Source organism: Eulemur rufifrons, chromosome 8 (assembly GCF_041146395.1).
Source record: "Eulemur rufifrons isolate Redbay chromosome 8, OSU_ERuf_1, whole genome shotgun sequence".
Taxonomy (NCBI): Eukaryota; Metazoa; Chordata; class Mammalia; order Primates; family Lemuridae; genus Eulemur; species Eulemur rufifrons.
The window spans coordinates 38,540,129-38,552,310 of NC_090990.1; the positions used below are offsets into that span (position 1 = coordinate 38,540,129).

The 12,182-nt window shown below is 35.7% G+C and overlaps 1 protein-coding gene across 4 annotated transcripts in view; it reads right to left on the reverse strand.

Annotated features, from left to right (window-relative positions):
* Window positions 1–5,960: 5,960 nt before the first annotated feature.
* The window catches only part of TUT4 (terminal uridylyl transferase 4), a 109,402-nt gene continuing 103,180 nt past the window's right edge, over window positions 5,961–12,182 (reverse strand). For 2 of the 4 annotated variants that reach the window (XM_069479976.1, XM_069479977.1), the window contains exons 29-30: window positions 8,048–8,206; window positions 5,961–6,686 (exon numbers count right to left, since the gene is read on the reverse strand). In XM_069479976.1, coding sequence (XP_069336077.1) covers window positions 6,619–6,686; window positions 8,048–8,206 — 227 coding nt within the window. In that variant the 3' untranslated portion in view covers window positions 5,961–6,618. The remainder of the gene's footprint in view (window positions 6,687–8,047; window positions 8,207–12,182) is intronic. The other 2 variants (XM_069479978.1, XM_069479975.1) reach the window with 1 other exon arrangement.

A 12,182-nucleotide genomic window follows, 5' to 3' on the forward strand; every position in this document is an offset into this window, starting at 1 on the left:
TACAATGACCCCTTCAAAAAGACAGGAGAATTAGAGAGTAGGTTGTAGAAGCTAAGGTTGAAGGATACAGAAGCAAAGTGAGGATTAAAGTGTCTCCATGGGCATTGATAATTAAGAGATTATTAGGATCTTTGCTAGAAGAGTTCCCTTTACCTGTACTTACTTTAACTCCTTTAAAAAGGGAAAAGTGCTTGAATGACTTCTCGCAACTCTAGTCCTAGCAGGAATTGTTAAGACCAGCTGTGTTGCAGCATCCAGTTTCTTGGGAAGTTATGTCTGGTCATAGTATAAACATTGTTATTTGCTATTGAATGGAAGGACTTTTACAGTAATATTAAAGCATTTTTTAAAACTATTTGAGCTTTTGTATTCCTTAATGATTATTTTCATTCATGATTATACCTGAGTTGAAATTGTCCTTAAGAACTGTATGGTTTATGATACAACTACATATAGGACTACCTTTTAAAAATAAATATAAGCATCTTGGCTGGGCATGGTGGCTCACACCTGCAATCCTAGCACTTTGGGAGGCCAGGGTGGAAGGATCACTTGAGCCCAGGAGTTCAAGACTAGCCTGGGCAATATAGTGAGACCCCATCTCTTTTTTTTTTTTTTTTTTTTTGAGACAGAGTGTCGCTTTGTTGCCCTGGCTAGAATGAGTGCCGTGGCGTCAGCCTAGCTCACAGCAACCTCAAACTCCTGGGCTTAAGCAATCCTACTGCCTCAGCCTCCCGAGTAGCTGGGACTACAGGCATGCGCCACCATGCCCGGCTAATTTTTTTTCTATATAGATTTTTAGTTGGCCGTATAATTTCTTTCTATTTTTAGTAGAGACGGGGTCTCGCTCTTGCTCAGGCTGGTCTTGAACTCCTGACCTCAAGCGATCCACCCGCCTCGGCCTCCCAGAGTGCTAGGATTACAGGCGTGAGCCACCGCGCCCGGCCAAGACCCCATCTCTTTAAAAAAAAAAAAAAAAAAAAAGGCAGCCAGGCATGGTGACTTGGCACCTGTAGTTCTAGCTACTCAATAGGCTGAGCCAGGAGGATCACTTTAGCCCAGAAGTTTGAGGTTGCGGTGAGCTATGATCATACTACTGCACTCTTGCCCAGGCAACAGAATGAGACCCTGTCTCGAAAAATGTAAGTATCTCTACTTAAATCTGTTACAGAGTCCTAGCAGTTATTTCTTTACTAAAGTGATCTAGGTGGAAAGAAATGTCATCTGGCTAAGCAATGCATGGATCAATGAAATCATCATCCAGTATATTGTTAAAACTTTTAAAGCATAAAGCAACCCCTTCCACACACACACAAAATAACCCCAGTAAATTTTAATAATAGAAGTAAAGTTCTCCAAACAAACTTCAAAGCGTACTTAGACATATGGTAAAATCTAGACCAAAATTGGGGCATCACAGCTAACCTATAGCAGGAAGTAGTAGAACAAAGAGGTAAGAGTGAGTGGGACATGAGCGTCTCTCTAGGTATCATTTTAATAAAAGAGCATTGCAGGCGAGATGACGCATAAGGAAAAACCTTATTGTAAGGCCATTTCTGTCATCTGTGTGCTAACCTGTTGGATGAGGCGTTGGAATGGTAGCTTCAAAACATTGACTAGGCTGGGCACGGTGGTGCACTCCTATAATCCTCTGGGAGGCTGAGGTGGGAGGAGTGCTTGAGCTCAGGAGATGGAGACCAGCATGAGCAAGAAAGACCCTGTCTACTAAAAATACAAAAATTAGCCAGGTGTTGCGGTGTGCACCTGTAGTCCCAGCTACTTGGGAGGCTAAGGCAGGAGGATCGCTTGAGCCCAGGAGTTTGAGGTTGCAGTGAGCTATGATGATGCCACTGCATCATCACTGCAGACTCTTAGAAAAATTTTTTGACTACAACCTACATTTTAAAAATGTATTTTCTGTACACACATATGGATATTCTGTACCGAAATTTCAGGAAAGAATTCTTACTCCTTATGCAAAATGAATTCTGATATTTCCTACTCGATACTAGTTTTTAATATTAGGTACAAACCACTAAATTGATTTCACTTCCCACAATTTGAAATACACTGCCTTAAAAGCTTTGCCATAAAGCATAATGACCTCTTAATGCTAAGAAATAAAGGGAGATGTGTTCCCAGGGGCAAAGGAAGAAATGGATTTGGTGAGAGAGTTCCAAAATAACTACCCCACTTAAAGCTCATTCCTCTAACTTCTTCCTACTATTCTTAAGTAGATTGACCTAAGTTTAAATAAGCATTAATCAGAAAAGAATGATCACAGATGCTGCCACTCCCCCCAAAAGGTTAAAATGACAATTCTCTAGAGACTCAAAAAAAGACATAACATGACCTGTTTTTTTTTTTTAAAAAAAGTCGCTGTGTGTGGTGGCTCATGACTGTAATCTTTGGGAGGCCGAGGAGGGACAATCACTTGAGCCCAGGAGTTCAAGTTTGCAGTGAGGTGTGACAACGCCACTGTACTCTAGCCTGGAAAACAGACAGAGACCCTGTCTCAAAAAAAAAAAAAAAAAAAGCCAGTATAGAGGTTCAAAGAAAAGCTTAGGAGATGGTAAGTAAGACTGGTAGAGCTTGGAGGCCTTATTAGAAAATACAAAATATAAAACAGAAAGCACAAATAAACTGGAGGAAAAAAATGAAAAAGAATAGAGATAAAAACTATAGAGATAATACAGAAAGCACAAAGAAAATCCAGTAATCTATCAAGAAATATCCTGATGAATTAAAAAGATAAATTAAATGAGGTTCCAAGCAAAGAAATCAAGTCATGTATAATGGGAAGAAAAATCAAGATGGTCTGAGATCTTGTAACAAACTTCAGAAGTCAATGAAGCAAAAGGCTCCAAAGGTTTGAGAAAAATTAAGTGTCAGAAATTTTATACTCTGCCAAAGTTGTCTTACCATATAAAGGGAATACACATTCTCAAGTATGTAACAAATTAAAAGTATACAGTCATGAACCTTTGGGAAAAACTGCCCAATAATGAAATTCAACCAAAGAAGAATCAAATTAAGGACTTAGGAACAAAAAAGCAGTAAAAGGAATGCCAGTAAACCCTTTAGAAACTTTAAATAAAAAATGGGAAATAACTATAAGGTTCAAATTAACTACTAATATTATGAACACTGTCTACAAAGAAATAAAGTAACCAGAAGTAGAGAAACTCTTAAGTGTGCTGGTCTCATCCTTCACAGCAGAACTCAAGTATAGTCTACTGAAACATATATGGTGCTACAAAAAATAACTCCAGCCTCCTTAGTGCTTTCCTTAGTTTTAGGAGGAATCTTTCAGAAGTAGATTCTCTTGTGGGAAAAATATTGAAGTTGAATATTTGTTCAATTTGTTTTCTTCTGTTAAATACAAGTAAAATTAATTTGCTAAATTTATGAAATATAGCATATGAGCCCACTTCTGTAAAATTATTTGTATGTAAATGTCTATATGCTTAAGAGAGATGGCTGGAATGAATGAAGTTCACCAGATAATAATAGTACTTATTTCTGACTGATGAACTTTTGAGTGATTTGTTTGTTCTTTGTACTTTTATATAATGCTTATTTTCTTCTGTAATAAGCACATTATTTTTCACAAAAAAAAATGAGTTGTTGGAGTTGAAAGATTTTTTAACGCATATATATGCGTTATAAAGCATACCAACACGTTTTATACATTGTTTGCTGGAACTGCAAATTGGTAACCACTTTTCTGAAGGGGATTTTGGCAATATGTAGTGGGAACCTTAGAACTTTTATTCTTTTACCCAGTAATCCCCATATATGGGAATTCATGCTAACAGAATTAAATATGCATACAAATAGCTTTATCCCATCATTTTACATATTTTACATGTATTAGAAAAACTGGAAACAGCTATAATGTCCATCTATAGGGGACGGAACAAATAAATTACACAGTATATCATTAATACCCATATTTTTAATAATCCTAATGGCATGGGAAAATATTAATCTCCATGTCTTTAAACATTATACAAAACATTACAAAATAAGATCTTGAGAGTGTCTCTCTGGATATGATTGATAATTTTTTTGTACTTTTTAATTTCTCTACCATGAATCTGAATTCATAATCAACTTTCCAAATTTATAAAACTGAGCTATTATACAAATTATAAACTAAGATTATTCTGTTTTTCAACTTAGGACACTTGCCAGTTATCAAACACTGGCAGTTACTGAAGGAGGGGCAAATGAGATGCTGACAATTAGTGTATATAACACTATCATATAAGTAAAACTCAGGTTATTGGTTACTACGTTACCCATTAATAGCTTTTGCCAAGTGGTATACTGCTCTCCTTTAGGAAGGAAGGCTGGGCTGGGGGCATTCTCTGTTGTTGCAGGTTGTTTTCATTTTAAGGAAATTTCAAATACAATCTTCCATCAGTATCCATGGGGGATATTGATTATCTGTGGACCTCCCACAGAAAACCAAACTCCAAGGATGCTCAAGTCCCTGACATAAAATACCATATAGTATTTGCATATAATCCATGTACATTCTCCTGTATTCTTTAATTCACTTCTAAGTTACTTATGATACCTAATACAATGTAAATATTATATAAATAGTTGTTATACTGTATTGTTTTGGGAATTATGAAAGGAAAAAGTCTGCAAGTTCAGTACAGACATGATTTTTTTTCTAATATTTTTAATCTGCAGTTGGTTGAACCCAGAGATAGAGGGCTGACTGTACATACAAAAGTAGAATAGCAAAATGAACAACACCCCTGTATACCTCATCACCTGTTCTCCAAGACCTGGAAGGAGATGAAATGCTTGAAAATTAATTTAAAAGAAAATCTTGAATGCTCCAAGTCATATTTTAACCTAAATGAATAGGTTGGGTCAGGTGTCTCAATAACAAAACAAATGAGCTGACTCTACCACTTAATAGTGTGCTGAAGCTTTAATATGAAAAATTAATAGTAAATACACCTGATCTTAACTCAGGGCTGTAAATACGGCACAAATACATACCCTCAACATCCTGCAACAGATTTCAAATATCTATCATATTGGGAAATAATGTTTTCTCCTCAGGCAGTCTCCTATTTAAGTAATGAGTATATGAGGGAGCAGAACAAAGATAATATATTGTCCTTAAAATACATTCTGCACCTTCCAAATAGATCCATAGCATCATTTAGCCTAAAATCCCTGGCAAATCTGCCTAATTAAGGGGTTAGAGAAAATTACCTCACCTCGCTGTATAGTACCAAAACAGCTAAAAAATATATATGTATGTATATATGCCACCAACAACTTGAGGCTGAATTCCAATACTACAATCATAATTGATCACAAGTACAATTACCATCCTGGCAAATGTGCTTTCCAGGTGGCAATACTGGATTCAGAATGGATACAGTCTGGCACATACTAATTCCTCAGTATATAAGAATTATCTTCCCTCCATTCTAATTGCCAGTTGTCTAATTGTCCCAACGTTTAAAAAGCTCTCGTTGAAAACATGTTTTAATTCAAATTCCAACATGTAAGTGTGCTACCTTTGGAATTCACTTTATTGCTTTATGCTTCAGTTTTTATTTTCAGTGGAGATAAAATGGAGAGGACCCCTGCTTCTCTCAACTTCATATGGGTGTTGTAAAGATCCAGTAAAATAAAGGACGTGACAAGATCCTTGATATTCACTGAAATAAAACAAATCTCTGAATTTTTACATCTCCATCATCTAAACCAGTGGTCCCCAACCTTTTTGGCACCAGGGACCATTTTCATGGAAGATAATTTTTCCATGGGGTGGAGGGAATGGTTTCAGGATGATTCAAGCACATTACATTTATTGTGCACTTTATTTCTATTATTATTACAGTGTAATATATAATAAGTATACAACTCACCATAGGTTGGGGACCCCTGATCTAAACAACCAGATGAATTAACCAAATTTGACTCTTGTTAAAAAGATTTATTAACTTAAAATAGAACTACTTCAAATAGAACCGAAAGCAATTTGCTCTTCAAGTTTGAATATGTTCAATATACAAGTATGTAAAAGAAAAAAATTCTGAATCTTCATGTTGTAATTTTATTTTATTTTTTACCTTTTAAAAAGTTTTTGGCACTACAAGGTTCTGTAAAGAATAGAAGTGACAAATTTAAAACACATGAAATTCTTTCCTAATTCTTAAGAACAATATATAAAGTCTGAAGCAACCAAAGTATGAATACAGCTAATAGAAAATAAAGAATGTAATTTTTTAAATTCTCTCTTTATACAATTCATCAAGGTTAAACAAAACATAAAATTCCCTTAAAAATAGGGTAATAAAATAGATGAAATTTGTATCACTCAATTTGGTGATACTAGTAAAAACTATAGTTCATATTTATATACAAATAATACAGTCTTTAAAAACAGTCTTGTAATTTAAATAAGCTATCTAAACATGTTAAAATTTTAAATCAGGACCTGATTTGTTTTGCTTTCCATTAAATGTCACTTTTTCTGCTGAATGTAACTGACATTGAGGTACGGATACCCTTGAGACAGCAGGATTGGCTGGTTGCTGTGCATCGGTAGACCAGCTGAAAGAAAACGGACTCGCATTACTCCGACACGTTTCCTCTTGGTGGGTGGGGACAACGCTCTCTACACCGACGGGTGGCACATCTGTCTGTTGGATACAACACAGACAGGAAACTGAAAGGCTTGTGCCTATTCATCTGACAACCCCTTAGAATTCATTTGCAGCTAGTTCCCTTTTTTTCTATTTGTATACTAGAAGACGACACATGTCAAAACATTTGAGGGGGTAGGGAGAAATAGGGAGAGGGAAGGGAAATGTGGGTATGTGAAAGAAAGGTAAGGAGACAAATAAGAGATGGAAAGAAGTCAAGGAGAAAAAACCCACCAGGGACAAATTTCAGACTCTCCCCCCAAAAAGGGCTTGTATGACTGATGGTAACTTCCCTCAGCTCTAGTTCTTTGCTCAGAAGAACCCAACAATAGTCAAACTTCTGCCTCTCTGTAATACAGGGATGCCCCAGAAGTACATGGGTAGTTTAGGAATTCCGGCTTAAATGTGTCAAGCCTTGAGACATACCAGAGGCCTTCCCTTAAAGTTATAATTTCATTCAGTCAACATTTCCTGAGAGCCTACCTTTAATATCTTAAACTCCTAGTTTAACTATAATGACTCTGACTCCAGTGTTCTTAACTCCTAGGTTAACCAAGAGCTGAAGGCTAGACTCAGACATTATCTGTTAGAACAGATACCTTTGAGACAAGTAGGTTAGATAAAATGCTCCAAGTTTCTAGGAATTCTTAGATTGCAATATTCATTAGCCAGGTCAAAGCCATTATTGGTACTACTATAGCACCAAAAGAATATAATGAATTTTAATGTCACTCAAGTTCTACTTTTACTAAACAAATCTGACCATGTCTCTATTCAACTCAAAAACTTCTACTAGACACCCACTGCTTACCAAACAACATCCAAACTCCTTCGTAATATCCCACCCTACTCTCTCTAGACATATCACCTACACATCTTTCCTATATATCTCCATCCTCTAGTCTTATTATTTTCTCTTCCTCATTATGCCAGGCAAAATTCAATGACTGTATATATTAATTCCTCAGCTAAGAATACTCCTCCTCTCTAAGCTCTAGAAAACCTCTAAGAAAAAAAATCTTGTATCTCTTTCAAGATCTAGTTCAATTGTCAAAATCTTGTGTGATATCATCTCTTGTATCAAAATCCTGCCCCCTCTGCTAGGGCAACCTCAACTGATTCATCTAAGTTCCTATTCTTGTCTATCTTATGTGTTTGGCTTGTCTGGTAAAGTATGGAGATTTTATTTACTCTTGGCTCGAGTAAAAAACACCTAGCACAGTCTGACACAGTATGCTCTCTCAATAAATGTTTACCAAATGCATGAATTTTCACTCCCAGAACCTGGCCTTCACTGAGGCTCCTCGTCCCAGAATAAAACCCACCCAGCCTGTTAACTAATTTATAAGCAATGGTACCTTGAGTATAGAAAGGTTTGTTGGGCTGAAATCGGGGATTTCCCTGATGCATGAAGTTCTGATGCAAACCATAAGGCCACGAAGCTGGGACAAGGGGGAAAGGGGGACGTGGTGCATGTTCCCAAGGAATTGGAGGGTTTAGTCCTCGAAAGCTTGGCTCTGCATTTCAACAAGAAAGAAAGAACACATTTTAAAACATTAGTTTGTTCATCCAAATATTCCTTCATTCCACAAAGATATATTGAGTACCTACCACTGCAAGGACTTTGCTAAATGCAGAGGATACAAAAAAAATTTTTTAAAGAATCAAGTATTATTTGCTCAAATTATTCATAAGAAAGGCATAAGTAGATATATATGATAATATGTAATAATTGCTATAATAACCAAAAACTGTTCTAAAGAGGGAGCTAACCCAGTCTTTGAAGGTTAGATGGTTTTCCTAAGATGATTGACTAAGCTGAGTTTTAAAGAACAAAGAAAAAGTTAGTCAGGCAAAATAGGGCAAGGAGGGCATTTTAGAAAGAAGGAATATCATGTACAAAAGCCTGAAAGCAGGAAAGCATAGCAAGTTTGGGGAGCTACAAAACAATCAGCAATATAGAGAGGGGTAAGTAGAAGAGGAAGTAGTAAGAGAAAAGGCTGGACAGGTAGGTGGGATACACATTTCAAAGAATCTTAGTACATCATGCTAAGGAACTTACATTTTTATCCTAAAGACAATGCCAACTATCCCAGAATCAATTGTATCTTGGCCTGGAAGGAGATCCTACCAGAAGTTTGAGGCATTGTAGTGTAATGGTCGAGAACTCGGGCTTTGTAGTCAAACAGGTTTAAAAGTTCAAATCCCAGTTCCTAAAATTACTAAGGTTCCATCCCGAACCTCAGGTTGTTATGAGGATTAAATTAGAAAAGAAAAATAAAGTATAATAGCTTGCACAAGATCTGACATATAGGTAGGAACTCAAAAAATGTGAGTCCTATTCTTCCTATGGTGAACCACCCCCCAAAATCTTTCTATACTTAAGATGTATCTTTAAGTATATTTTTCAAAGCACAGTACCCAGTGTATCTTCCAGATAATTTCTGGTGGCTTTTCTCATTCAGGGTCATAATGTCCTAGGGAATAACTAAAAGACACTGCCCTTATTCACTAAACTTCTTAGCATGAACTCAAATTAGCAAGTATGGAATGGGGCAGAGCAAGAAAACTAAAATCCATATTAGCTGCATTCTTATAAGCTCAGTCTTTATAGGAGGTAACCAGGAAAACAAAGCAGCTGGTTCACTGTAAGTTCATAAAGCTAAGTTACAACTAAGGGCTGAGGCTGAAAGGTTCAGGGTTTACAAAATAAATGAGACTGGGTATACAGATTAGGTTGTAACCAATGGAGAAATGATGTTTTAACAGAAAAGGGTATTTTTAAAGACTGTATTCCAATCCCCCTTGCCCATTTTTCATAACCAAATATTTCCATAATATAATCTCATTAAAGATAATTTAAAAATGGGAAAAAATTCACCCAATCTCCTACTCTAATACAACGATTATCATTTTAATATATTCCCAACCAGTCCTTCCATTTCTAACACAGTAGTATTTTAGCTGTAATATTAATTATGAGTTGGGCATCCATACAAATAATATTAACTGAATAATAGTTTATTAGAGATAAATAATAATATATAACATTAATAATGTATCCAACATGTCAGGCACTAACCTGGCTACAACAGAGACAATGACAGACAACAAACAATTCTTAACTTGAGAAGTTCAGTGTAATGGGTTATGCAGACAAGTAAATAGGCAATTTCAACACTATCAGACAAATGTTGTGATATAGACATTAAGCATAAAGGATACCTAATGCAATTGGAGGAGAGGATCAGCAAGAGTTAAAGGCTTCGCAAAGCAAGTGATCTAAATTAAAAAATGGAAGATGAATGAGTTAGCCAAGCTTTGAGGCAAGGCAGGAGGAGGTGAGAGTGAGCAGCAGAGAAAATGAAGAGGATATTCCAGGCAGAGGGAACAACTTAGATAAGCAACCAGGGGTAACAGACAGTACAGTATGTTTGTGGGATGTTAATTAGTTCATTATGACTGAAACAGAGATCAACTAGTGACAGGGGGAGGGCAAACTTGCAATTGCAAAAACTGAGCTAATAGATCAAAGAGCAAAACACTGGCTCTGTCTTCATGGCTATATAACTAAGTGACTATCATGGTACATGTCATGGCATATACATAATAAATATTTCTTGAATGACTTGCGGAGGCCACATTAGAAGGGCCACATATGCCATATATCCTCTGATCTTAGAAATCTGAGTTCCCACATTCTGGCACTTCTGCTCAGCACAATATATTATTTGCATTGTTCCCAAAGAGGCTGGAGATACCTTCTCCATAATAGTGCTTTAAGGAATAGCACCGTTTTGTTTAAAATTATCACTAAAATTCTTTTGAAAATGGATAAAGGGAAAGATTAAGTTTTCAGTCTACATTTCCTATAAAAACTGTATTTCAGGGTAACCAAGCAGTTAATAAGAAATAGTTCTTCTTTACAAAAGAGTCAAATAGTAAATAGAAAACCATCATTTTATAACCCCAAGTGAAATAATGGATGCCAGCAACAATTATCCATGGCAGCTAAGACCATTAAGTAAAAATTAATGATGAACTTTTTAATGGATAGAACAAGCTGATGAAACCTCAGTCACAGATCAATCTTAAGTCACTAAAATGGAAACAACTAGACAGTAAGTTCCTTCTGGAGTGAGGGAATAGGAAACATACAGGACCAACTATAAAGTATTCTTTCCAACAAAAAGAATCTGAATCTAATCCAGCCTCTGAATTTAAATACCAGTTTACAGAAACTATGGGGATATAGGTACATGTTAATGCCACAAAGATACAATCTGGTCACTCCAGAATATGGGAAATTCTACAGTTTCTTCAATAAATAGTTAATATGGGGAAAAATAAGTGAGAAGGAACTGTTATAAAGGACAGTTATAAAAACCACATACGATATATGGGATTTGGTTGAATCTTTTTTTTTTTTTTTTTTTGAGACAGGGTCTCACGATGTTACCCCAACTGGTCTTGAACTCCTAGGCTAAAGCAATCCTCCCACCTTAGCGTCCTGAGTAGTTAGGATAACAGGCATATGCCACCGTGCCCAGCTTTATTTGAATCTTGATTCAAATAAATCAAGAATAAGAATATTTCTTTTTTTTTTTTAGACAAGAAAAAATGAACAAAGACTTGGTATTAGATTATATTGTGTGTAGTAACGATCTTATGGTTTTTTGAAAAGTGATACAACTGAGGTTAACAAGCAAATTTGATCTAATATCTGGGATTTGATTGAATACTTAAGCTCAGAACTTTTTTAAATGGTAGAAAGGGGTTAGATAAAAGAATAGCAAGTAGCAAATTATTGATAACTATTAAAATTGGGTAATGCTGGTGTAGGGAGGATTCATTATACTTTACTCTTTGTGTATATTTCAAAATTTATATCATAGTTTTTAAAATAAAAATAAATACCACTAAAAAGATGGATATAAACCAGGTGAGGTGATGTGTGCCTGTAGTCCCAGCTACTCAGGAGGCTGAAGCAGGAGGATCACCTGAGGTCAGAAGTGCAAGGCTGTAGTACGCTATAATGATGTCAATGAATAGTCACTGCAATCCAGCCTGGGCAACACAGCAAGATCCTATCTCTAGAACAATAAATAAAATAAAAATTTTCCTTTCTGACCAGTTGTGAATAAAAAAAAATTTTAATAAAAGCTTGATAAAAACTAGATTTATGGCATACACCAACTATTTTTTAAATAGGCAAATATTAAAAAAATGACTGGATGGTAATATAACTAAGTATTACTTAGTAGTTATATCTAGGAATAAAGAAGATAGATGATTTTCTTTTTATTTCTCAAATGTTCTATAATGAATTATGCCTTACTTAGATATCAGGAAAAACTATTATATTTAATGCTATTGCTATTAATATCTTTCTCTTTTTAAAGAATTGCCTCTTATTGGGAAATAGTAGAGTCTAGGGCACAGAGCACCCAGGTTTTGAAGAAAGAAGTTAGCTTAAAATTTAGATCTACCATT